The 24,355-nt window shown below is 43.7% G+C and overlaps 2 protein-coding genes across 10 annotated transcripts in view; one reads left to right on the forward strand and one right to left on the reverse strand.

Annotated features, from left to right (window-relative positions):
* Positions 1-68: 68 nt before the first annotated feature.
* The window catches only part of LOC121056861 (meteorin-like protein), a 28,906-nt gene continuing 4,619 nt past the window's right edge, over positions 69-24,355 (forward strand). The window contains exons 1-5 of one of the 6 annotated variants that reach the window (XR_005813539.1): positions 69-241; positions 1,113-1,522; positions 3,010-3,069; positions 5,575-5,738; positions 18,891-18,983. Coding sequence is in view for 3 of the 6 variants with exons in the window: in XM_040530300.1 (XP_040386234.1) it covers positions 141-241; positions 1,113-1,522; positions 3,010-3,069; positions 5,575-5,891 (888 nt within the window). In the remaining 3 variants the exon portion in view is untranslated. Of the gene's footprint in view, positions 242-1,112; positions 1,523-3,009; positions 3,070-5,574; positions 14,911-18,890; positions 18,986-23,722; positions 24,271-24,355 lie in introns of those variants that run through there. The other 5 variants (XM_040530302.1, XM_040530301.1, XM_040530300.1 and 2 more) reach the window with 5 other exon arrangements.
* Positions 12,796-23,860, reverse strand: TRIM25 (tripartite motif containing 25). 4 transcript variants are annotated; one of them, XM_040530292.1, is made up of 10 exons: positions 23,130-23,860; positions 22,109-22,204; positions 20,942-21,175; positions 20,252-20,408; positions 19,202-19,306; positions 18,720-18,803; positions 18,208-18,273; positions 17,547-17,573; positions 17,048-17,173; positions 12,796-16,385 (listed from the first exon to the last, which is right to left on the reverse strand). In XM_040530292.1, exons 1-10 carry the CDS (start codon positions 23,763-23,765, stop codon positions 15,853-15,855), a joined length of 2,064 nt encoding a protein of 687 aa, XP_040386226.1. In that variant the 5' UTR covers positions 23,766-23,860; the 3' UTR covers positions 12,796-15,852. The 4 variants fall into 4 exon arrangements, with proteins under 4 accessions (XP_040386226.1, XP_040386229.1, XP_040386227.1 ...); XM_040530295.1 differs by lacking the exon at positions 19,202-19,306 and having other exon boundaries at positions 23,130-23,851; XM_040530293.1 differs by lacking the exon at positions 17,547-17,573 and having other exon boundaries at positions 23,130-23,844.

Consider the following 24,355-nt stretch of genomic DNA (forward strand, 5'->3'; position numbering starts at 1 on the left):
CGTCGGCAGTGCCGCACGGGGCGCTGCGGCCGCTCGGGGATGCTCGCGGTGGGGCCCCTCTTCTCCCCTCCCGGCCCCCCTTATAGCCCGGCCCGGCCCGGCCGTGCTGTCTGTCCGCCGGGGGTGCCGGCCGGGCCGCCATGGCGGCGGAGCGGGGCCTCCTCCCGGCCCTGCTGCTGGCGCTGCTGGCGGGCGGCGGGCAGCAGCCGGGCGCCGCCGACTACTGCAGCTGGAGGGGCAGGTAGGAGCCGCGGCCCCGGGGTTCGCCTCAGGATGCCGCTGTTCTCCTCAGGGTGGGGCCGGGGACAGCGGCGGGACCGGCCCCGTCCCCTCAGCGCGGCCCCGGGCCCCGCTCCCCCGTTGTACCCGTGGGCGAGAGGCGGCTGCGAGCCTCGGCTCTGCCCCGCCGGAGGGTTCAGCGCTGGCGTTTCGGCAGGAGGATACTTGTCGGAGCCCTCACAAAAGGGACAGCGCCTGTCGTGGTCGGTACCTTTCGGCCAGGGCTGCTGCTGGAACTAGTTTGTTTTTTTGAGAGTGATACAGCTAGAAGTAACTCTTGTGAAGGCAGTGAAATTGCACTAGCTTGGTGCTCAGCCTGCTTCAAATAAAACCATTTATCTTGATGAATTCTTGCCAGCAGCATTAAAAACAACAACAACAAAAAAAAAAACCTTTAAAACATAGGCTTTTAAATCTGATTTTCAGAGTGTTGTGCAGCTCCTATTGTGAGTCCATGCTCTCACCTACCTGTCCCCAGGTGGGATTTTCCAGAGAGATTAGAAAGACCTATCGCCCAGCAAGCTTTTGCTGCTGTTTCACAGAGGGAATCTAACATTTTTCTGGATGCTGCAGACATCCAGGTGTGGATTTGTGGTTGGGCATAGGGGGCTGAGGCTCCTTTCTGCAGCCGGTACAGCACCAGGTGCGAGCAGTCCCCTGTGGCACTGCGGCTGCACCTGCAGCAGGTCCTCAGAGGCTGGGGAGGAAGGGCAGCCCAGCTGGAGGGTGTTAGCTGGACAGACACGACCCTTATCTCTGGGCGGTAACTGCTGGACTGTTCCACCTGTGCTGTGGGTATCATTAGTGATGGACTGATGGTATTGTCTTGGCAGTGGTTTGAGCTGGGAGCCCCGTTCCCGTGCGGTGGAGCAGGTCCACCTGCGCTGCACTGAGGGCTCCCTGGAATGGATGTACCCAGTACGAGCCCTGCGTGTCGTTCTGGAGCCCATCCTGTCCAGTGCCCAGCACACCACCGTCTGCATCAAGCCAGCCAGCGACTACCAGGGTGCTAGCATCTACGTGGAACGTGCTGGACAGCTGCATCTGGTGGTAAGCGAGGCTGGAGGGGCTCGACCCCACCACGTGTCTTGCTTCAGTGCCCACACACCGCAACGAGTGGCCCTCTTCCTGCAGGCCAGCCCGCAGAGGGACATCAGCCGCCGGACGGCCAGCTTCCAGTATGAGCTGCTGAGCAACCAGAGTGCTGCTGGCCCTGACTTCAAAAAGATGGCACTGGTCAAGGGTAAGAGAAGGGCCTGCCTCAGGGCTCCGTTGTCAGGGTGGATCCAAGGTGGCATCTGTATCTAATGATGGAAGCTGGTTTGGGTGAAGGGGTTTATCATGGCAAGGGAAATCCTTCTGCCAGCTCGTGGACAGTGTTTGGTGGGTGCAGTATAACCAGCTATGTGTGTTCAGATTTCCATCGTCAGGGGCATCCTGTAGGCACAGGAGCAAATGCTGCACTATAAAGAGAAACTCAGTCCCTCCTTTAGCAGCTAGCTTGGCCCTGGGTATATGCAGAGTGATCAGGGTGACTCCAGCCCCTGAGAGGTACTGTCACAGAGAGCATCTGTGTGGTTTGGGAGTCAAAATCCCATGTTTAGGAGAGGTTTAAATTTGTTAGGAACCGAAGGGTCTCACCAAGATGGTCACGGGAAATTTGATCTTTTAAAAACACCTAAGTTGCTTGAAACTTCATTCACCTTTCTTTCCTGTTCGTAAACTAACAAATCTTGCACCCAATAACATTTATGTGTGTCAATGCCCTCCCCCCCCCAACATTCATGTATGAAGAGGGCTCTTTTCAATTCAAGTTCTGAAAGACTAGGACCCACCTACTGCTGCCGTTGTGTCCTCACTGTCCCTAGTAGAGAATATCTAAGTCAAACCTGATAACCAAGGGCAGATAAATAAGGGGAGTGTTCAAGCCATGTTACAATAGTAAGCAACTGCCCTGTAAAATAGGGCAAGAGTAAATAAAAGAGCAACCATAGCACTTCTGGACTGTCATATCCCTTTTGTTAACCTGTTCAGGCCACTGCTTTGCATGGCTTTTCTGTTTGCTAGAGTTTTGTGGCATTAACGTGGGGAACACGCTTATTTTAGGGAGTTCTTATTGGCCTGGCTGCTCGATACTTGATACAGGAGCTTTTGATAATAAGCAGGGTGTGTAGTGTCTGTGTGGACAACTAAAATTCAACCACATCCATGCCGGATTGCTAATGTTGTTTCAGTAAGTGATACCGGAGTATTTCCTTGACTGTAGAGCTAAGTGTTGTCTGAAGTCATCATAGGTCCCAATTCATGCATAGATGCCTGTTTGTTTTTTTTTTGTTGTTGTTGTTGTTTTTTGTTTTTTTTTTGTAAACCAGAGATAATATAGGAAGATTTCCCTCTCTTTTTGTTCAGAACAGAACTAAACTGGAAAAGGTTCAAAAATGGTGGAGGGTAGCTATGTGCCAGGTGCTGGTGTTTTCTGCTATGTCTTTTGCATGTTTGATGAGTTGTTAAAGGGATTATAGGCTGTCAGGCTATGTTGTCATAAGCACAAATCCTCTGTGCTTATTTCATTGCTTTGGTTGTGTTTGCATAACAAGAATTTTGTTTTGTCTGATCGTAATGCTATTTAAACTAGTACCTCTGCCCGTTTCCTCTCACATGTCACTAGCCCCTTAGCAATGAGACATAGTATTGTATCATAAGTAACTGACTTTTTTTTTTTTTTTTAAGCTATGTGCCGTCCTTGTGACAATGTGGAACTTCTTATGGCTATTTGCAGCAGTGATTTTGGTAAGCTGACTAAAGAAAAGTCATTCTGACTTTATAAATATGCATTGATTATTTGGATTTATTTGATTGATTTTTTAAAATAATGACCTGACTATGCACTCTGATCTGAGAAGGAAAATAGCTTTGTGAAAAACAATTTGAACTGGGGGGAGGGGAATGAAACCTAAAAGGGAGAAGCTTCCTTTCAAGGTCCTCATTTCCTGCAGGCAGAAAGGTTATGATCTAAAACCGAGCTAAAAGTAATTCTCACAAGTGTACTGCTGACTTTCACATATAACAAAGTCACATGCCTGTGGATACACACATACGCACAAATGATGCACCCTATTTACATTCCTTTTTATTCCCTCAATCTATTTTTTTCCAGATGATGAACATGTCCTCTCTCTTCCCTCACAATTTGCACACTTCCTAGTTCTCTTTCTACAAAAGTAGTGAGTTGTTTGTAACTTAGCTAAGGATTTCAGGTGATTTCAACTTCCTTCAGTGACATGCTGTTTCAGTTTCAGGCTTGATAAGAAAACAAAGCAGTTAATATTCCATAAGATAAGAAATGCTGATTTGGTGGTACATTAAAAGCTTTTCCTATTTTCTTTACTTAAATTGCAATATCGCTATCTTTTTTTTTTCCCCTGTGGATTGCGATTTGTTTTATTCCCATAATTTTGCACATTAAAATTTGTGCCTCTTTGAGACAGAAGTCCGAAAGATGAAGCTGTAGAGCTATATCTCCATGTGGCCACAATTGTATTGCTGTAACTGTGCCTATGAACAGATGTAAATGTAGTTCATAGCTGTATTTCTTTCCAGTGTTTAAAAGAAAACATGAAACAACTGCTTTCCTACTCCTTCCTAGGGATTGCTTTACTTCAAACACTACAGATAATTTTTTCATTCCCCAACATCATTGTGCTAACACAAAACCTGAGCATAGAGCATGCTTCCCTTAAATAGTGCTCCTTAGCTGGTAATTTTTCTTCATCTAAATTAATTGATGCAATCCGTCCCATTGTTTCTACTTGATGAAGTTATCAGTTCCCATGCAAGGCACTCTCCCCCTGTACTGCCTGAAAAAACAGACTGACAGATGTGGAGGCCCAGGGCACACAATGGGGAGCATTTACACTTAGAGCAGCAACAGACCAGAAGAAATAGCCCTTTGAACTGACTCTATTTATGGCCTGACTTCCTTGCCCTAAGCTCACAAATTGCTATCATCAACTTTTTTGATTAGAGAAAATAGCTGCTAATGAAAGTGTAAATGACACTGGGAGTGAATAGGACCTTTATAGTTAATCTTAAGCCTAAGGTCTTCCGTCACTAGGCCCTGAGCAGTGCAGGAGCAACTTGGAGCACCAGGAACAAGTGCATTATAGCTTGTCAATAGACTTGGCTGCATCTGATTAAAAATTATCACCGAGAGAGAGAGAGATGGAGAACAGAGACATCTGTTACACAGAATCCTGGTTTCCCTCAGAAATTCAGTTAGATGGGAAGGTCTTGGAAATTTAAGAAATACATTCTTTCTGTTTCATCCGTTGAGTTCTTTGTACCTGAGTGAAAGAGTTTTGTGGCAGAAGTATGGCAAAGTTTCAGTTGCATCGACAACCCCTCATTTGCCCAAAGCCCAAATGGTGGTGTGTTTCATTCTGAGCCTCCTCTGGTTATGGGATTGAAATAAATTTAGTTATAGTAGAAGAATAATTGATTGCTGTGAAAAATGGGGACAGCAAGAATGAGGGAGATTGCTTCAGGACAGCAAGCACTACTGGACATTTCTTTCTCTGTACAGTTGATGTAAAGGATGCTTTTATTCAGAAAGAATATGGCTTATCTTCTAATTTCCAAAAAACAGCTAGGATTGTTTTGGGAGAAAGAGGTACATGAATGCTATGTGACTTTAAATAGGGCTTCAAATAAAGTCACTTGAAGAGTTCTGCGTGCTGTTCACTGACTCTGAAAGTATCTTTTTCTGGTTGGATGATGTTTTCTTTTGAGGGAAGAAACCTCGAACATTTAAATGAAAAGTGTTTAACAAGCTCTTATTTTTCCCAAAGAAGTCATATTCTAATTCTTCTTAAATCAATTTATTTTACTGCTGTCAAAGAAGAAAATTCAGTGTCCCATGGAGACAGGAAGGAGATGGTCTGTGACAGTCTTCGACTTGGAACATAAAGTTGAATTCCTGAGCTGACCTCTTTTCCTGTGCTTTTTATTCTTTACTGCTGATTTGCATTATCAAACAAGTTATACATTTCTTCTCAAACATAGTTGATTTGAGTAGTTAAAAAGCATGCTACCATCACATAGTATTGTTTGTGTCGGGCTTTGGACTGTCCTTTGTACAGGAAGCAATGTATGCTCAGAAATGTGTCTGCCTGTAGGTGGTGGCCATGCGAGCCATGCAACAGATTTATTTCTCCAATTATTTCATTCAGTGAGCTCCTTATACATGAGCTACTTACCTGCTGCTCCATAACCAACTCCTGTCTTCTTCACATTTAGTGGTGAAAGGATCTATCCGAAATGTTTCCCACGATTCTGAGAACCACATGTCACAGGTTGATGTCAACGTCCAGAAAGTCTACAGACAGAAAAACAGAATTTTCCAGCAAGATGAAGCAAGTGGTGAATGGCGAGGCCCTATACGAACCCTGCTACAGTGCAAGGTGAAGAAGGGAGCTGGAGATTTTCTTTTCACTGGAAATGAACATTTTGGCGAAGCCTGGTTGGGCTGTGCTCCTCGGTTTAAAGATTTCAGTTTCATTTACCATGCTGCCAGAGAAAGAAGAGCCAACCCATGCGAGTTTCAGCTCAATTGACAGGAGTAACACAGGACATGAGAGTTGAAAAAGTTCAGCCCTGTTTTTGGATACTGAATCTGAAGCAGCATTAAAATCAAGGGCTAAAGCTAACAATTTCAGCAAAACAGGAGCCTGGAGAATTTCTTGGAGATAATGGCTCTGTGAGCCCTGTAAACTCTGACCGCTAATCCATAAATTGGGTTGCATTACTTTCTCCCTCTTCAAATCTTATTTGCCTCAAAAAATAACTGTGAATTTTGAAAAGGTTATCTTTGTTTTGTAGTTAGAAGGCAGCTAGTGCTCGGTATTATGATATTCTCTCTCTATCTTTACTCTGGGCACTTACTATGTGCTTTTTCTCTATTTTTTTTTTCCTCTCTTCACCCATCTCCAGTTGATTTCCCTTCCATTTGATTCCTATTTATCTTCTTACCTATTAGATCATTTCTGGGCATCTCACCACTTCATCATTTCCACGTTCCTATGTTTATAGCTAAAACCATAGTTAGCATTTGCTACTAAACCTTCAAACAATTGGTAGGTTTGCCATTTTTTTTCCTCTTCTGTATGTTAGTAGAGACATTAACTAACCCTCTGGGGCAGGATCACAGCAGATGTAATTCCACAGATCTCTGTTGATTTCAGCACAATTGATAGTATCTGATTTTGTTCCACATGCAGACAGACCAATGAGAGATACTGTACTAAGCTAATATGAACTGGTATCGTTACCAGATGAGAAAATCTCTTTGAGAAATGCATTGAAATAATCAGAAGTTTAGGTCATAGCATTGTCTGCATTGGAATGTAATAGTGAGTATTCATAGTACTGGATCTACAGCTAGCTCTAGTTATTGTTGAGTGCACGATAGGAAAGAGCTAAGAGAATTGGCTCTTGTAAAGTATTAGAGGATATACAGGGGTATCCAAGTACATGGCTTTTGAGAGCTGGAGATCAGTGCTGCAACTGAGATTTTAAGTGGGGTACCCTTTGGTATTTGCACTGTAAATGTGAGATAAAATGTGAGAGATACCTCTGTCTTAGTATAGATCAGAGGAAGATAGGTGCTGCATTTCTTGTTTTGTATATTTGTTATGTTTGTACATAGCAAACTTGTGTGTGTTGTGGTGTTTTTCTTTTTTTTTTTTTTTTTTTGCATTTTAAAGGGTCCTTAGTGATTTCTCAATAGCATTAATACCATAATTAATATTAGCTTTCATGGAGCATTGTCCCTTTGAAACAATGTGTTCTTTTTCCAGCAAATAAGTACTTCAGTTAGCAATTGGTTGAAAAACTGAAATAACCCAGTGTGATGTGAAATATCATACAGGAAACATACGTCCAAAGTGCATGTGATCTGGTAATTTAATCCACAGCTATGCAGGCTTGTGTGCATTCTAATGAGCAACATGAAATTCCCACAATCAGTGATCCATAATGAAGAGATTATTAGAGCTTGTGGATGTTGAATATATTAATTCTGTTTCACTGTAGCCTCCATACATTGCATAGAGTTGAGATCACTATTGTGACACCAGTAACTTGCAGAGAGGTACCCAAATGTTTACAAGTGGTGGGATAAAAAGCTTTGGCGGGGGGAAAATCTTTAAGTTTTAATTTGTTTCAGATTTTAAACAAATACTCTGATTTAACTAAGGTTAACAAAAGAACAAAAAAGAAAGCCAGTAAAAGCATTGCACTGCTCTTCCCCTAGAGGCCTTCCTTATCACTTTGCTAGCAAACAGGAAAAGGAACAATAGATAGGAAAGTGAAAGAAAAGGAAAAGAGCTGGGAAAAAAAAGAAAAGAAAATTTACAAGGTGAAAGTTACTTCAAAGTGCTCAGACCATTCTTGGAAAATAGTCCATTGAGGGAGCAAATGTTTTCCTCTATAGGAAAAGGTTTGGAAGCAAAGACCAGACAAAAATGCAGTTAGAAAGATGAACAAGTATATGAATATTTAAGAGAGAATTTCTGTGATGTATAGAGTGCCAACACTCATAAAATCCATAGTGCTTCAGTTCTTTACCCTAGGTCCAAATTTCTTCCAACTTCAAGACAGACTGTCAAGATATAGGCGTGAGTAACAGTGGGAAAGCTGGAAAAGATGGAAAATCAGAATCAGTAGAAGAGCAGGGATGTATTTGAAGAGTAATATTAGATCAGGTTATACACTACTTAATTTCAGTAGCTTTATTAGTGGGACAGGATGGACAACCATTATCGGAACAAGGAGCTGTAACAACGAGCAGGACACTTTAATTTTGTCTCCTGGGGTGGTTTAAATTGTCAGCCTAAGGTAATATTGTGCAGTTTCTTAGTTACACAGGGCAGCAAGCAATGTTTATTCCCTTCGCATCCTGTGTTACAGTTTCTAGCTGAAAAAGTCCTTAGCCTCAGTAGAGTGAAAGGTAGAGTGAATATTCTTCCTTGTTGGGTTAGCTTGTGTATAATAGGAGCCAACAGTTGCAGTTATGTACCCATTGTGGTCTTCTTAGGCAGCAAGAAGTTGGAAAGACTGAGACAAAACGAATTTTGCAAGCAGTCTGTACTGCACCCAGCAGAGAGTTTTAAAAATAAGTGAATATAAGCAGGGATACCTAGCAGTAAAGAATGGAAACCTTCCTTTCCCGTGGTTTTCTGATATTATGCCAGCATTAGCGATGGGTAAACAAAGGCCAGGCAGCGTTACAAGGGCACAGGGAATCTTCAGGGAGTAGGTACCTAAAAACAAAGTAAGGATGCCAGAAGCGTAATATAACTGTTTCTTTTGAGCTTTAGGGATCAGTTTCTCCAACTAGAGGTGCAGGAGAATTGGATCTGAAGTGAAATACTATCACTGTTTCACAAATGGAGGGCTGAGGCAGAGAGGCAATTATTGGTGGGATTTGGGTGCCAGCTCTCATTAATGCAAACCCTGTGATCTGAGCTAGATGGACTATGGGAAAGGGGGGACTAAGTTATGCTCAACCCATTTGTAAGCAACTGCAAGCAAACAAGTGATGTTGTTTCTTTACCGTGGTTAAATTTAACCCAATGAAATATTTTTACTGAGGAAAGCCTGTTGAACATTTTCCCCTTTAGCACTGCAAGCTTAAGTCTTTCAGCCTCTTCCAGGAAGGAAGTGAAGCCTTTTCCATAATCCTTCTCATCTGTAACATTTCATAAGGCAGTGGGGTCTTTATGCACTTAATCATTTGTTCTTTGCTGGATTCATGCCCGATGTGTAGATAGAGAATCAAAAGATAGACAGGATGTTTCCCCAGTTCGTTGAATGACATAAAAGAGCTGTAAGAATCTCTAATGAGTCTTTGAATGACTGGACCAACACTGTGAAGTAGAAGTTTGTGAATAGACACTGGGGGCTAAGTTTTCTTGTCTGATTTGAACGTGGCTTGGCTGGCTTACACCCGAGTGAATTTGGTCCTTTTTGAATGCAACTGCTCTTTTCCTTATGTCTACCTTTGCCTTTTCTGCGTAGTTTCAAGTGCACTGAATTTTCAACACACTGTTCTGTAGGAAATTAATTGCATGAGTACAGGCTTATACCCTTTGTTACAGTAGTGACTCGTTCACTCCCTTTCTCCAATTCTATTAGTACTTTTCAAGGTAAACGTTTCAATATTTTTAGCTGAACTGTAAGCTCAACTTGTGTCTCAAACACAAAAAAGTGTAAGAACAAACACAAAAGTGTAAGAACCCTGTTGGCATAACAAAGTAAAATGTCACACTGAAATGGCAAAGCTGTGGCTTTCGGAGGGGTCAGGAGTTGTAGTGAGCAGGGCCAGGAGCTGCATGTCGAAGTTCTGAAATCTGGGTTTATGCTGAGCTTTGCTCCTGACTCACATACCTAATGTCTTCTGTTGTCAGTGAGAGTCCGTATTTTAAAGCAGTTTTAGATGGCTAGAGAAGAGAAGGATTAAGGGAGACACTCCTGAACGTGGTGCAGAATTAACTTAGTTCAGAATCACTAGCACTTGTTCGCAGCTGGACAATTAAAATGGCTCTGAGAAAGCAGCATGTGTTTTCTCTCTGATGTCCTAGGTTTTAGCACCTCTTTTCAGAGCTCATTCTCCACTGAGATCTTTAGGCTTAACTTCAGCATGGGAAGAGGAGTATTTTTTTTTCTCTTTTTCTGACCTTTACCAAGATACCATCTTTTCCCCCTTTTTAATGGTCCTAATCCCATTCTACTGAAATCTAGCAAGGCTTCCAAAATACTCGTGGGGAATCAGATTCAAGAGTACTTAATTTTTTTTAAACACTTTTTTTATTCCAAAGTGATGTGTTTTGGCTTTGGTACAGCGCAGCGATACTTTGGAGATGCATAGTAAATGCTCCTGTAATTAATACAGTCATACTTACCATATTTATAATTTTGCCTCAGGATATATAATTCTCTTAGTGTCTGAGAAAACCATTGCTCTGTCTTCAAGGAATTAGTAAGCAGACAAGTACCTGAAATGAATCAGGGGCCAACAAGGAATAAAGGAGCTCCAGGTATGCCATCAAACCTGACATTGCAGCATGCCATAGAGCAACAGCCCTCTTCACTGTGACCTAGAGAATTTGCAGCCAAATTAAAACTTCATTACCAATTACAGTGCCAAGATTAAGGATTGTTAAACTGCCTGAATATCAGTTTCATGTAAAATGAATGTATGACTTGACTGCTAGATTATTTTTGCAACAATGCTATTCCTGATCAGGTTCCTAGAACACAACTATCCTTTACAGGCAAATCTGGAAGCTGCTTCTAAACTGGGGGAAAACCTACCCCTAAAGCAGAAAAAAACCCTTCCTTCCTTCACCAAGAACTACTAGATTTTTGAAATAGAGTGTTGGTACTCTAAAAAAAATACAAATTATTTTCTTACATTGTGTATTAAACTTCTTAATGTTTTCAAACACAGATAAAATACAATGAACTTGGGTCCTTAAAGTTCTGTTGAACTAATGTAGGATCAAGAATTTCTCATGATGGTATTTTCACCTAAATTATCTGCCTCTTTTCAATTAGCTTTTATTATTTTAATGGTCGCTTCTCCTACCCTTGCTTAGTGCTTTGGCCAGGCTCACATAATTGCCTATATTTTATGTAAATAGAATTGTTACACCGTAAAATGATATACAAATGTGTCTACCACATGAAGTCCAGTAAATGGTGTGAATAAGCCCATTATTTTCAATGTAACGGCATCTGATAGCAGCCTGGGAAACACAGGGCTGACAGATGTGAGCCTGTGACAAGGCCTGGAAAAAAACTGAATGAGGAGCACTCTGACAGACCACAATTAATTGACTTTTGAAATAACTCCTTTTTTTCTGCAGTTCTACATGGCTGAGCAAGATTCACAAATTGCTGTCTTGAACTTTTTAATGGGACAAAATCGCTGCCAATGAAAGTCTAAATAACATGAACTTTGAATAGGAGTTGTACAATGACCACACCATGACATGTTTTTAACTGACATATTATTTGAGAAGTAGCAGCCCCTCAATTAAGAGAGGATCAGGAAGGGGTGAGAATAGATGGGAGGGAGTCAGAACTGGGCATGGAAGCAGTCTGTTGAACGCTAGCCCAGTCCTATTTTAATATAGGAAGAGAAACAAGCATTAAGAAATGTCTTGATAGATGTTTTCATGTGTGTTCCCAGATAATTTGCAGTCCCCTTCCACTGTTCCTTTTACTGTGAAAAAGTCATAAAGCTAAATGAAGAGAAAACGATACTAGCAGATAAGAAAACAGACTGTGTATGAGTAAGGTGCATGCTGGCTTCTCCACGTTCAGTATGTGTTCCAGAGCCAGGCTGTTGTCAGTCACATTTACATTGGGAGCAAGATACTTTATTTGTATTGGAATTGAGTAAGCTTTGGACGCTTAGGCCAAACTGTGGCAGATCTAACTGACCTCTTAATCCCAAGAACATCGTGGGGCAAGTAGTTAGTGAAGGGAAGATGAGGACTGTATTTTTCCTTAATTAATGTGAATTACAGCATTCCTACTGTCTGCCTCTCCTGATCTAGCAGTATCATAACTGACTCTCTAGGAACTCTTCACAGAATTTATTCCTAGAAACCTTCATCAGCTACGCTCGTTCAGAGAAAAGTGGCAAAGTCAATTTGTAACTCGTTTTATGGGTGCCTTTGTTTTGGCTAATTTTAAAAACTTTATTGAGCTGTCTGCTTTCCACTGGTCCTAGGGAGAGGCAGATTGCAAGCAACAAGCCCTTTAGTTGACCTTGCTGACTGCTATTAGGAATCTCAGAATATACTGATTTGGAAGGGACCCTCAAGAATCACTGAGTCCAGCTCCTGGCTCCACACAGGTCCACCCAAAAATCAACCCCTGTGTCTAAGAGCATTGTCCAAATGCTTCTTGAACTCTGGCAGGCTTGGGGCCATGACCACTGCCCTGGGGAGCCCGTTCCAGTGCCCAACAGCCTTCTCAGCAAAGAACCTTCTTCTGATATCCAACCTGAATCATCACCCATTGCCACTTCCCGGCATCACTTGAGCTAGCAGATACTAGAGATCATCTAAGGTTTTTTTAAACAATCCCACTGCACATACTTAGTTCTTAATTGTTATCTTCTTCCAACTAGTGACATTTTTGCTTACCTGAAAAGGTCTCTGCAGGTTCGTTTGTTGGAGAGGATGTTCATCTCATCCTCAGCTAGGATAACCCATTACCAGTAAAGGGTGCATAGCTCAGATGAAGGAGTCAGAGATAGTTCAGGCAGGTGTCTCAATCCAGAGGACACCACAGCACATGCAGCTCTTGTCCTTTTCTGTCTTCCCCAATTCTTGTCTAACTTACTGAGTTGTACAAATAACTGGTCTCCTTTTGCATATGATAGCATCTATTTCTGCCTTCTTTACTGCTTATTCCAACTTTGAGCACTGAACAAAATACCTAGAGTTAGAGTTTACCAAGAATATTTATTGAATTCAAAATATCAGTTCATTCACTTGAAAATTGAAAAGATCAGCAACAGTCATCTTCTAAAAAATGTATAGGCACAACAATAAAGCAGATGGCATAAAATCCATGTCTACTGCCCTGACAAGGATGTCTAGCTGAAACATCTATATCAAATAGCATATAGCGTACATACTGAAGCACATGGCTGATACCAGTACAATCATCAGGTTTGTACTTACATAAGCATTTATTTTTCTAACTGCAGTATTTTACTGATGTATTTCATTGAAGAGATTAAATTAATGCAGATTAGGGCATTCAGTGGGCAAGCGTTTATCCAGTTACCATCATTTACACATTAATATGCAAATCATTCCACATATTTAGGGCTTTATTAACACCAGAATTAGTTCTCTTCCTATACTGGATAATCAGTTTCTTTGCAGTATTAAAAAGAGAAGTGTAATTGAAATTTATGCTCATGTCTACATTTCATTTACAAACCAGTACAGCGTTGATACTCTTACTGGCTGAGTAAAACCACTTCAGTTGTTATTATTTATCATGCTGTAACTGATATTTTATTCTAATGATATATATCTGCCCCACCATTTTTATGTATGCAAAGGATATCTTCTCTGAAGCTAAGTGAAATACCAGTTTTCAGAAGCGTGACAACCCAGTTGTGCATTTCTCATTTTGTTCCAAATTAACTGACCCTCATTCTACTATTTTGATTCATTCAAAACACAAAACCAAAATAAACAGGAATCACTAGCGTGGGGACAGGCTTTTTTCACTTCCCATCGTAAACCAGAACATGTCTTAATGTGTTACATACCCATGTCACATTTAAAGAATCTACCCTTATCCAGTGTGGCAGAGTAAGAACTCTTCTCTCATTGGCTTGAACACAGAATCATAGAATCATTTAGGTTGGAAAAGACCTCTGAGATCATCAAGTCCAACTGTTGAGTGTCACTCCAGACTATGTCTAAAGAAGCCCAAAGACTTTAAAGGTTAACACCGACACCCCTTTGAAAGTCAAAGAGCAAGCAACAGAAGATGAGAAGAGGTGGACTTTCTCCACTGCACAAGCTGCTGAAGCACTTTTTTCCCCCCCATGAAGAAGGGGATAGTGTACTCCTTCAGCACCCCACTGAGTGGGTCTGCAGCCCTATACTATGGTGAGGCAGCTAAAGGGACAAGATTTCTCAGACCAAACTGCTCGTGTCCCCACAGCTGACAAACTGGAACTGCAGAAAAAAAAAAGCTTTCAGTGCACTTCTTGCTTCAAACAGGACACACCCTCCTTCCTCACCTTTCAAAATGTTTTGCTTAATTTGACAGTTTTAGTGCTGACTGTGCTTTGGAAGGCTGAGACTCCTGAGACAGGACAACCGCTCCAAAGACAGCCATTACACTTTTAGATCCAGCAACAATTCCATATCCCATTCTGGTCAAACAGATAGACACATCCTATTGGACTTAGGCTACCTGCGACAATGTACTGAGAGTTTACAAACTAAGTAAACGGAGACATCAAAGCCTAAATCCCTACAAGTCTCCCACTTCAATTGATATGAAATGTAGTCAGAGATTCTTTTGAGCATTCCAACAATTTCCTTTCAAACTGTCAGCTGTAGCTTCGTGTTTTATTTCTCAGTGCATATTTCTCAGTCCTATCAGAGTCCAGGAATTTTCTCTGTTCTTCATGGCCTACTCCAAGAAATTAGAGCTAGCATGGTAAGTCCAGAGATGTCACCAAGATACAGGCCCAACAACTATGAGATCCAAGTACCATGGTTGCCTACCAGTTCTTTTAAAGTTGTAATTAAGAAATGCAGAGGTGCAGAGTCCTCCGCACATGGTGAGAACTTCTGGAGACATACTACAACCCAAAGGAAAGAACACCAGGAGAATTAGAAATCCATTCCAGTGGGGGTTGAAGTGTATTCTCCTTTGTGCTAATTCCCTCTCTGTTTCGAAAGACTCCCCTGTGTGCAGGCTTCACGCACAGAGGGAATATTCTCTATGTACTGTGCTCCTCAAATCAGAGTTCCAGTAACATAACACACTGTAGGAAATCCAGTCTCTACTAACTAAGCAACTGAAAATATGCCAGCAGAGAATATCCTGCCTCACAGTGAGGAAAAGAAAGCAGGGTCTCCTGTCATAAATTAAAGTGAACAGCACATTTATGCTCCTATGCAAGCCAAAAAATAGGCTCGAACTCCTCAACACACAAAACACTGAAGAGCCTCCTATGTGAAGCATATTCTGGGTCAGAACATGAGACAGATTGCTTCAACCCACTAACTCTTCTCAGCAATTTATTACCTGGTGATTCTGATACCATTTCTTATCCATCAACTCTAAAAATATCTGCATTCCGTTCTGATGAGATTTGTCATACTTAATTTTATAGCTGTCACAAGACCTGAATTTACTGATTTCAGTAGTTCATTCTGTGCCATCGCATTGGCCATCACGCACTAAGAACATGTATGTTGTAAATCTGGACTACAGACAGTGGTCTGAATGTAGAGAAAGATTTAAGGTAAAACTGACACCAACCTCAAAGCCTGAAACCTGAATTTTTCAAGGAATTCCTCGTTTCTTTCTCAGTTATTGCTATCTGTGAAACACAGACTTGAAAACTACATCTGGGGATCCTTTACAGCAAACTGCAGAAGTCACAGCAGCTACTGCAGCCTTTTAGGAGTGGATCATATGATAACTGCTTTTGGAAGGACAGCCAAGGTTTTTGCAAACCCTTTCACTGTGTTTTTTTTTACTGTCATCAACATTTTACTAAATTACTATCTAAAGGCTTTAGCAATTCAGACCAAAGAATCATCAGATATCCCGAACTGTTTAAAAGTTATTGATCTTCATCTTAAAACATTTTTTGAGACTGCTTTGACTAAGACGGGCAAGTTAATAGCTCGTGAACTTGTAAAATACATGGTATAGCTACTAAGATGAGTTACTGCAAGGAATGATTATCTGGGCATGTAAATGCCCAGGCAAACTACATTAAGATATCAGACCTTACTGTTTCATTTGGCAGAGGGAGAGAACAGTACCACTTGAAAATACCCAGAAGGCAGGGTACAGTGCCTCAGTAAACTGGGTTTTGAATTTATATATCAAGTTAAGCTTCTCCCCAACAGCCAAGAAAATCACAAACCCTCCCTCACAGTGCAGCAGCACACCAATCTTGGTAGCCTTCACATTGGGTAAGTTCTTTTCAACATCATTATGCCAGGCTGAAATTTTGGAATTAAACCACTCAATACACCAAGAACTGCTGTTCCTACCCAGGCGGCTGTCTGGCCCCTCCCGGTCCATGCTGCCATAGCAGATGCCAATGGCACAGAAGTTTTTCTGCTGCAGTTCCACTTCCCAGTAGTGGACGCCTCTCTTGAAGCACTGGAACCCCAGCACTTGGGAACAATAGGTGAAACGCTGAGGGTGGTGGTTATAATTCAGGGGGGTGTCTGAGACAGACATCTTGGTGTATCTGTCAGACAGAAGCACTTTGTTATGAGCTGTGTTGAAATCCAGGGTGATGTTAGCAGCATCTGTAAAGACATGAATCAATTGAAGGTAGTGAAGAGCAGTGCAGTTTTATTTACACAGTCCTGTGTAGGCAACACATGTTCCTACACATCTCTATCTCCCTGCTCAGCTCTCCTCCACAGCGTAGGCAGTTCTTAGGGCTGCAGTAACAGCTGCTGGGTTCAACTGCAGCTCCGTGTTGCAGAGCAGGCAAACAGGGAGGGACAGGTTTCCTTCCTTCCTTCCTGCGTCCCCACAAATTTCTCTAGCCACCCAAATATATGCCAGCAGCAGAGAGAGATTACTGATCTGGCAGTGAAAGAGCCTACATTTAATTTCAAAGGAAAATCAAGTGAGTTTCATTGCATTTCTAGGTTCCCCTAATGCAGTCATTTGGGGGGAAACCAAAGTCATTACTAAGAAAACTTTAATTACGCTCTGGCAAATACATGAACACAGAATATTAATTTTGATTCATCTGGCAAAGAACCACTATTTAGTAAGCTAAACCTTCTTCCTCCTTACCCTCCAAAACTTTCACTTGTAACAACTAGTTAATAATGCTCCAAAGGCTATCTAGCTAACTAAACCCCCTCAAAAACTCAGATAACTCAAAAGGTCATGTAACACCAGTGCAATAAGCACAGAAAGTTCATCTTTACATAGTGTAACGTTGGCATCTTACACTGCAAAAGCTCCTCTCTGTCTTTCTGAAGAAAGCTGCTAATAAGATCTTTTGTATTAGCCGCAGCTGCAGCTTTTGGTGCTCCTGTGCTTGTTCCCGTGCTTGGTGCTCCCGTGCTTGGTGCTCCTGTATTGAGAAAAGAAAAGAGAGTTTGGCCACTTGGGAAGAAACCTTGCATGCTTAACACAGAAAGATTCAGGCTGGAGTGGATCTCGAGTTATCTGGCCTAGCTTCCTTGCTGCAAGTGGGGCTAACTTCGGTAAGTAGGGCTAACTTCAGTATTAGCTCAGGTTGCTCCCTGTCTTGTAAAGTTTTGAAAATCCCATTGCCACTGGGCAACTTCTTTCAGTACTTGATAGCTCTCACAGTGACCAGGAAGAGCCTCCTCAGAGGCAACAGCTGAACTTTTGCCTAATAAACCAATACCAGTGACCATCTACTTGGCATTTTAAGAGTAGTCAATGCAAACTAGAATAAGTATCCTCAAGTTTGAACTTACCAAATGAAATGGGAAACTTTTTGTCCGCTGGAAAAAAAAATAAAAAAATTATCTGTTAGTTGTCTCCACGCCAGCTGTAATACCATCGTCATGGCTCTTCTGAAGCGGCAGCAGTAGATAAAGCTGACAGTCCAGCATGCTGAAGCCACGCAGAAATACACCCATACTGGAATGCTGCACGTGAAGCACAACCTACTATTTGCCTCCTATTTCATAGGGTCATAAGCCTGGAAGGAGCTTCATCCCTACCCTTGGATGCAACTTGTTAGAGGAAGTGGTAATAAGCCTATTCCCATGAGACACGTAGGCTGCTTCTTTTTTAGAACAGAATTTTTAGTGCAGCACCAGGAGCTGCTCATCCATTCTATAAAGTGATCCACAGCAAACCCCTCTGAGTGCTCCCCACACAGGACTCATGAACAGAAAAGACCGTATGTCAGGAGCCCAGTGGAAGTGACAGAAGTAGTTTCTTAACACTTAGATCTAGTTGAAAAGGAGAACATGGAAGATCTTCCAAAGAGGCCAGAATGCCACACCAATACCAGTAACTGGATAAAACAGCATTGAAAGACCTGAGCATACCCTGCCGCGAAGACTGTCTCCATCAGCCTTAGACTTTAAGCAAGATATTTAAGTAAGGCCACTGCTAATCACCACTTACGGTTATCTGCCTCCTCCTGCAAAGGTTCTTGAACCTGGCACGGTTTTTTCTCTTTGCACGTACGCTCTTGTGAAGGGAGAAAAGAAAAAAAAAAACACGAATAGCTTATAAGCAGGATTCATTACATACAAATCCATCAAAAAAGCATAGACATTTTGCACAAGTGAAAAATAAATATTCCATTGCATTGCAAGGCAGAAGGGCAGTGAAGTACTGCAAGAACCAGAGGGTAGGGAAGTTCTCCTTTGCTTTCCAGTCTGCGCTGACAACACCACAAGCACACATGCACACTGAGGCTAATGCACCATTGTATCCGTGCAGTTTGCTTCTTTACAGCTTACACGACATCCATCACTAAATAGCACAAAACATCCTCCCCTTCCCGCGCAAAAGTGCTCATTACAGATAATCGCTGCATCCCCACTAGAGCAAGCAGCTCTTGGGTACTGCTTGAGCTCTTTATTTAACGGCAAAACCTTAGTTAGGAGAGGATGATGTTATTTACTACTTACGTGGTCCAGGCGGCTTTTTCCCAGGAATGGGCCTATTTAGCGCAGCTGCTTGAGGGGGCTTAGTTTTCCTAGGTGTTTGTTTCTCTGCAATGGCAATATTTTACATTATTGTTTGTATTGCCAAGGACAGTTATGCACGAAAAAGGACATTTTTTCAATCATATTTTTCAGGCATGTGATTAGAACTTAAGTGATACTTGGCAAAGTTGGAACTACATGGAAGTTACCCAAGCCCCAGTCCAGAAGATACTTTTGCTTAACCTGGTAAGTAGAGCTTCATTCTACAACATTTACACCATTAGTACCTTTACAATTGGGTAATTCAATCACTCCAGGGTGTTTTATGTCTCCCCCTCAAATCCACATATCCTGAATATCCTGATATCCACATATCATATATAATGAAATGTAACAAGGGCAAGCGTAGAGTCTTGCATTTGGCCAAGAACAACTCCAGACACCAGTACAAGTCGGGGACTGACCTGTTGGAGAGCAGCGTAGGGGAAAGGGACCTGGGGGTCCTGGTAAACAGCCAGATGACCATGAGCCAGCACTGTGCCCTTGTGGCCAAGAAAGCCAATGGCATCCTGGGGTGTATTAGAAGTGGCGTGGTTAGTAGGTCAAGAGAAGTTCTCCTCCCCCTCTACTCTGCCCTGGTGAGACCGCATCTGGAATATCGCGTCCAGTTCTGCGCCCCTCAGTTCAAGAAGGACAGGGAACTGCTTGAGAGAGTGCAGCACAGAGCCACAAAGATGGTTAAGGGAGTGGAGCATCTCCTTACGAGGAAAGGCTGAGGGAGCTGGGTCTCTTTAGCTTGGAGGAGACTGAGGGGTGACCTTATTAATGTTTATAAATATGTAGAGGGTGAGTGTCAGGAGGACGGAGTCAGGGTCTTCTCAGTGATATCTAATGATAGGACAAGAAGTGCAAGCTGGAATATGGGAGGTTCTGCTTAAATAGAAGAAACTTTTTTACAGTGAGGGTGACAGAACACTGGAACAGGCTGCCCAGGGGGGTTGTGGAGTCTCCTTCTCTGGAGACATTCAAAACCCGCCTGGATGCATTCTTGCGTGACCTGATCTAGATGTTCCTGCTTCGGCAGAGGGATTGGACTAGATGATCTTTCAAGGTCCCTTCCAATCCCTAACATTCTGTGATTCTGTGACTGTGTCCAACCCTGCTGCATAATAAAAATGTAAATTACTCTAAGGAATAAAGGCCAAGTTGTGCCAGAGGGGCATAGTGTCCTGATTATCTATACTTGGGTAAGTACTGAGTAAAGAGACACTAGCACATTTTGTTCTCCTATACTTTACAGCAGACTGTACGTTTTTGTTTGGAAATGGATGGCCACAGAAGTTGGAAGACAGTTTATATTAACCAGCTCTATTTGCTGCAGTAGTTGTGGTTGGGTTTTTGTTTGTTTGTTTGTTTTTAATGGTATTTCAATTGCAGTGAGAATATCCCTCACTTGAACTCAAAGACATAAAGGAACAAATCACAAAATGCCAGTTCTCTAAGCGATACAATACCTTCTGGTCTTTTCTCCTTAGGCTGACTCACTGTATGCTTGACAATTTCTTTAAGGTTAATGGCAGACTGATAAGCAGTATGTATCAAGTTTTGGTCCATTTCAATTACAGGCACAAAAGCCTCTTTTGTTGATGCTCGTTGCAGTGCTGCTGCTCTCTGAAATGAGAAATGAAACATCTCATGCAGACCACCTTCTGTGGTGGATGTAGGCAAATACAATCAAGTTACTTTAAATGGAGTAGGTTTTGTGCATTTAGCTCAAATGCAAACAAGCAAAGGTGACGGTCAGACATGAGCCATGGCAAACTTTCAACAGCAACTCAGCAAACCATAAGCAGTAATTCCTAATTGATACCTAAAGCAATGAGAAAGATCTACTAGACTTCATCACAGTATGGAGATGTAACACCTCAGAGAGATGGGTTCTCTCATTCACTGACTTTTCTGCTTGTGGCAGAAGTAGTAATGAGGCTGGTGAGGGAAGGGGCTGCAAATTACTGGACAGAAGTTTGTTCCAGTGCTCTTTCACTGTTGTGTGCTTCTCAGTACACCTTTTTACAGAAGGTTTTTGCACATGATTGCATTGTCATTTGACTAAAAGTGGCTGGAGAGCAGGACTGCCACAGCAGTTTGTGATTCTGCATTCTAGAAATTTGAAGAATTAAATTTGCATCTAGAGGACTTATTACCTTTAAAAACAGAACGTCATCATGTTCTGTCAGTGCCATCTCAATCTGGTCTCTGAGAGACTGAATTTCATTCTTCTTACTTCCCAGAACAGTATAAATGTAATCAAACTTATTGCAAACTCTTTTTTCTTCTTCTGTAATTACTTTAAAGATCTGGTTTTCTTTTTCTTCAATCAAAGCTTTAATTTCCAAAAACTCGTTTCTCATCAAATCTCGCTTTCTGGCAGCTGTCTCCTGAAGCAAACAAGGACAGACAGACACTGGTTTCAAAAGAACAGTTTGTGGAAAAGTGCTGTTGCTACTGCTACTACAAAAAAAAAAAAAAGTCTTTGAGGAACATCTAAACTAATTACTTGAAATTAGCAATAGAAAATCTATGCATTCCTATTTTCTTTGGAAAGAAAAATCATTTACTCCCAAGAAATCAAGACAGTTGTCAGCCTCTGTTCCAGGGGGCTGCTGGGCAGAGGCCAGGCCAGCCGTGCCATCTAGTGGTTAGAAGTGGAACTATATCAGGTCTTCGCCAGCTTTGACACCACACACCCACTTGCACGACTGTAGTTGTTCCTGTGTCAGAGATGTGCTTTGTGGCATATTCAGTTAATACAAAATTATTCCCCATCCTCCAAGAGGTGTTCCAGAGGAGCACAGAAGGGCTACCCTGGCAGTTTTGCAGTTTCTTGGTCCCCACCACCCAGTCCAGAAAGGACGGTACAAGTGAGATGTACCCGATCCAGCAGCCAGCACGTGACAACCCCAATTGTTCGGTACGAGCAAGGACAGGCTATGTTAAATTATGGGAAAGAAGCATTCCACATTTCAGCAACGGTGCAGCTATTATTGCCCATTCATGCTTTAGCTTAGGCTGCACAGATGCACTCTTTCTGGTGCACAGGAACGGATGGGTTCGAGCCCAGTTACCGCTCGGGTACATCAGCACACGCATGAACAAAACCCTTGTAAGGTGGCTGCATTTGCTCCCATCTGCCATGGAGCTGCCTGACTCTGCCAAAATGTCTCTTTTCTGTTCCCTCCCAATAAGGTCTTCTGGCAATGCAATCTTGCTACTACAGCTATTGTCACAAGAGTACAAGCATCAACAATGCTCAGGAGCCAGCATACACCAAGCGACCGGACAGCATTTAGAACAGGAAGTTATCCACTTACAGCAGCTTGGCTTTGGCTCGTTCTCACAGAGTTCATTGCTCGAGTAGCTTTTTCACTCTGATTATGCAGCTCTGTCAGTTTCTTCTTCAGTGCTGACTGCAGTAGAGGAGATCAGACAAGATTTTAGAAAAAGGAGTTACTGTATTTGTAGAAACTTTTAAATAACCACTGTAAGCATTTAGTACTACTGATTTAAAACCTACTGCTCCTTAAACCTTACAGAATGTGAAAATGCTCTCCTGCACATGCCTGGTTTGTGAAGCCAGAACCCTCCCTGTGGCTCCACCTTTCCCAACAGCGAGATGGACATTGTTGAGTCACTCTCTTGATAAGGGCTGTTCATCAGCACAGCTGTTCCCAGTGCTGAAAATAAACTTTATCTCTTAGGCTGGACTTTGGGCACTAGGTAAAACTAGGTTTACTAGGTAAACACTGCTCTTCACCTCTCACTTCAATAATGTTATCACTCAGATGTGGATTAGCTATTCTTTTAGTTTAAGATGCTGCTAAGCAAAGTCAGGGAGGCTGTCTTCAGTTAAGCCATATCGGTGCTCACTGAGTCTGGCCACCTAACTTTACAGTGTTTTCCTCAACTACCCTCTGATTTTTAGCTGCATTGTACAACACGAAGGCCAGGTTTCCTTCCCTGCTGCTCCCTGGAGAACCTGTGCCTGGCTCTTACTTAGCACGTGCTTGAGATCGCTCTAGGGTATTTCTATAGCTGTTTGCTTTCTAAGAACGTAGCAGCAGCAAGCGGTGCCTACAGGCTCTCAGTAAGCCAGCGGCTCCCTGCCAAGTCCTGCTGGGAGCCTCGCCAGCCAGCACGGCTCAAGGCTGGGGCTGCCCATCGCCCCGACCCCAGCCTGGGAACCCCTCTCCTCGCCTCGGCAAGGGCAGGGCGAGGCGTGCAGAGCCTCCAAAGAGCTCAGGCTTGCACAGGAGGACAGACATCAGGAGGACAGACAGGCAGGAGGCTTGCAGCCTGGACCGAGCCGAGCCACCCTGCCCCTGTCCCGCTCACCTCGGCGTCAGCCTTGGCCTGCTGCAGGGGGCTGGCGTGACACAGCTTGTGGCTGAGGAGGCAGAGGGAGCAGATGCAGGTGCCGTGCTGCCTGCAGAAGAACTCGAAGAGCTTGTTGTGCTGCGAGCACTTGCGCTGCTGCAGGTCGTGCACGGGCGGGCAGAGCTGGTGGTCGCGGAAGGCCGGGCTCTCGTGGTGCGGCCGCAGGTGCTCGGCACAGAAGGAGGCCATGCACGTCAGGCACGTCTGCACCGCCTGAGCCTGCAGGCAGCTGTCGCAGCACACGGGGGCCGCCGCTTCCTCCGCCACCGCCTCATCTTCCTCATCCTCATCCTCCTGCCGCTGCTGCTGCTGCTGCTGCTCGCCCCCGGCGCAGCCCTGCAGCTGCTCCACCACCCGGCACAGCACCGTGTTCTTGCGGAGCTGCGGCCGGCCCGCGAAGGTGGCCCGGCACTGCGGGCAGCTGAAGCCGGCCTCCAGCTCGGCCCAGGTGAGCTCCAGGCAGGAGGTGCAGAAGTTGTGGCCGCACGGCACCGTCACGGGGCTGTTGAAGAGGGAGAGGCAGATGGAGCAGGTCAGCTCCTCCTCCAGCGCCGCCAGGCTCGGCTCCGACGAGGCCCGGGTCAGCGCCGCCATCGTCCCGGCCGTGCCACCCGCAGCTACCGCCGCTGCTCCTCGGCTGCCGAGAAACGAAACTCGGGGCCGCGGCTTTCCGGCAAACGACGTGGCCGGGCTCCGCCTCGCTGAGGGGCGCGGCGGCTCCGGGACCGGCCCCCGGCCGCACCCGGGGCTGCTCCGAGCGGGGTCGGCGGACGGCCCCCCCCCGCCCGGTACGGCCGGTCCCGGGGCGGGCACACACCGGGGGGGGCCTACACGGTTCCAGCAGGGTTCCAGTTTGGTTTACACACCGAGCGTGGGCGAAGCAGCTCCCGTTAACGCACCCAAGTTACGGCTGTGTGCACGCAGAAACCATCTCAATGTATTTCCTCTCTTTTTTTTTTTTTTTTTTTTCCTTCGCGCTTTGCTTCTTCCTCAGACTAACAGAGGGAAGTTAGTCAGGAGATAAAGTATGGAAATTTGATTAACTGCTCAGTAATAGCAACAGCATAACCTGGCTATGACAGAGGAGCTCAGGGACCAGGTATGTAATTTGCTTGAGGGTGGATGAGTTCCTAGGAAATGTGGCGTGGCTCCACCGTTACCTACAGCTCCGCAGGGAGTTGCAG

This window comes from Cygnus olor, chromosome 18 (genome assembly GCF_009769625.2).
Source record: "Cygnus olor isolate bCygOlo1 chromosome 18, bCygOlo1.pri.v2, whole genome shotgun sequence".
NCBI classification, from domain to species: Eukaryota; Metazoa; Chordata; class Aves; order Anseriformes; family Anatidae; genus Cygnus; species Cygnus olor.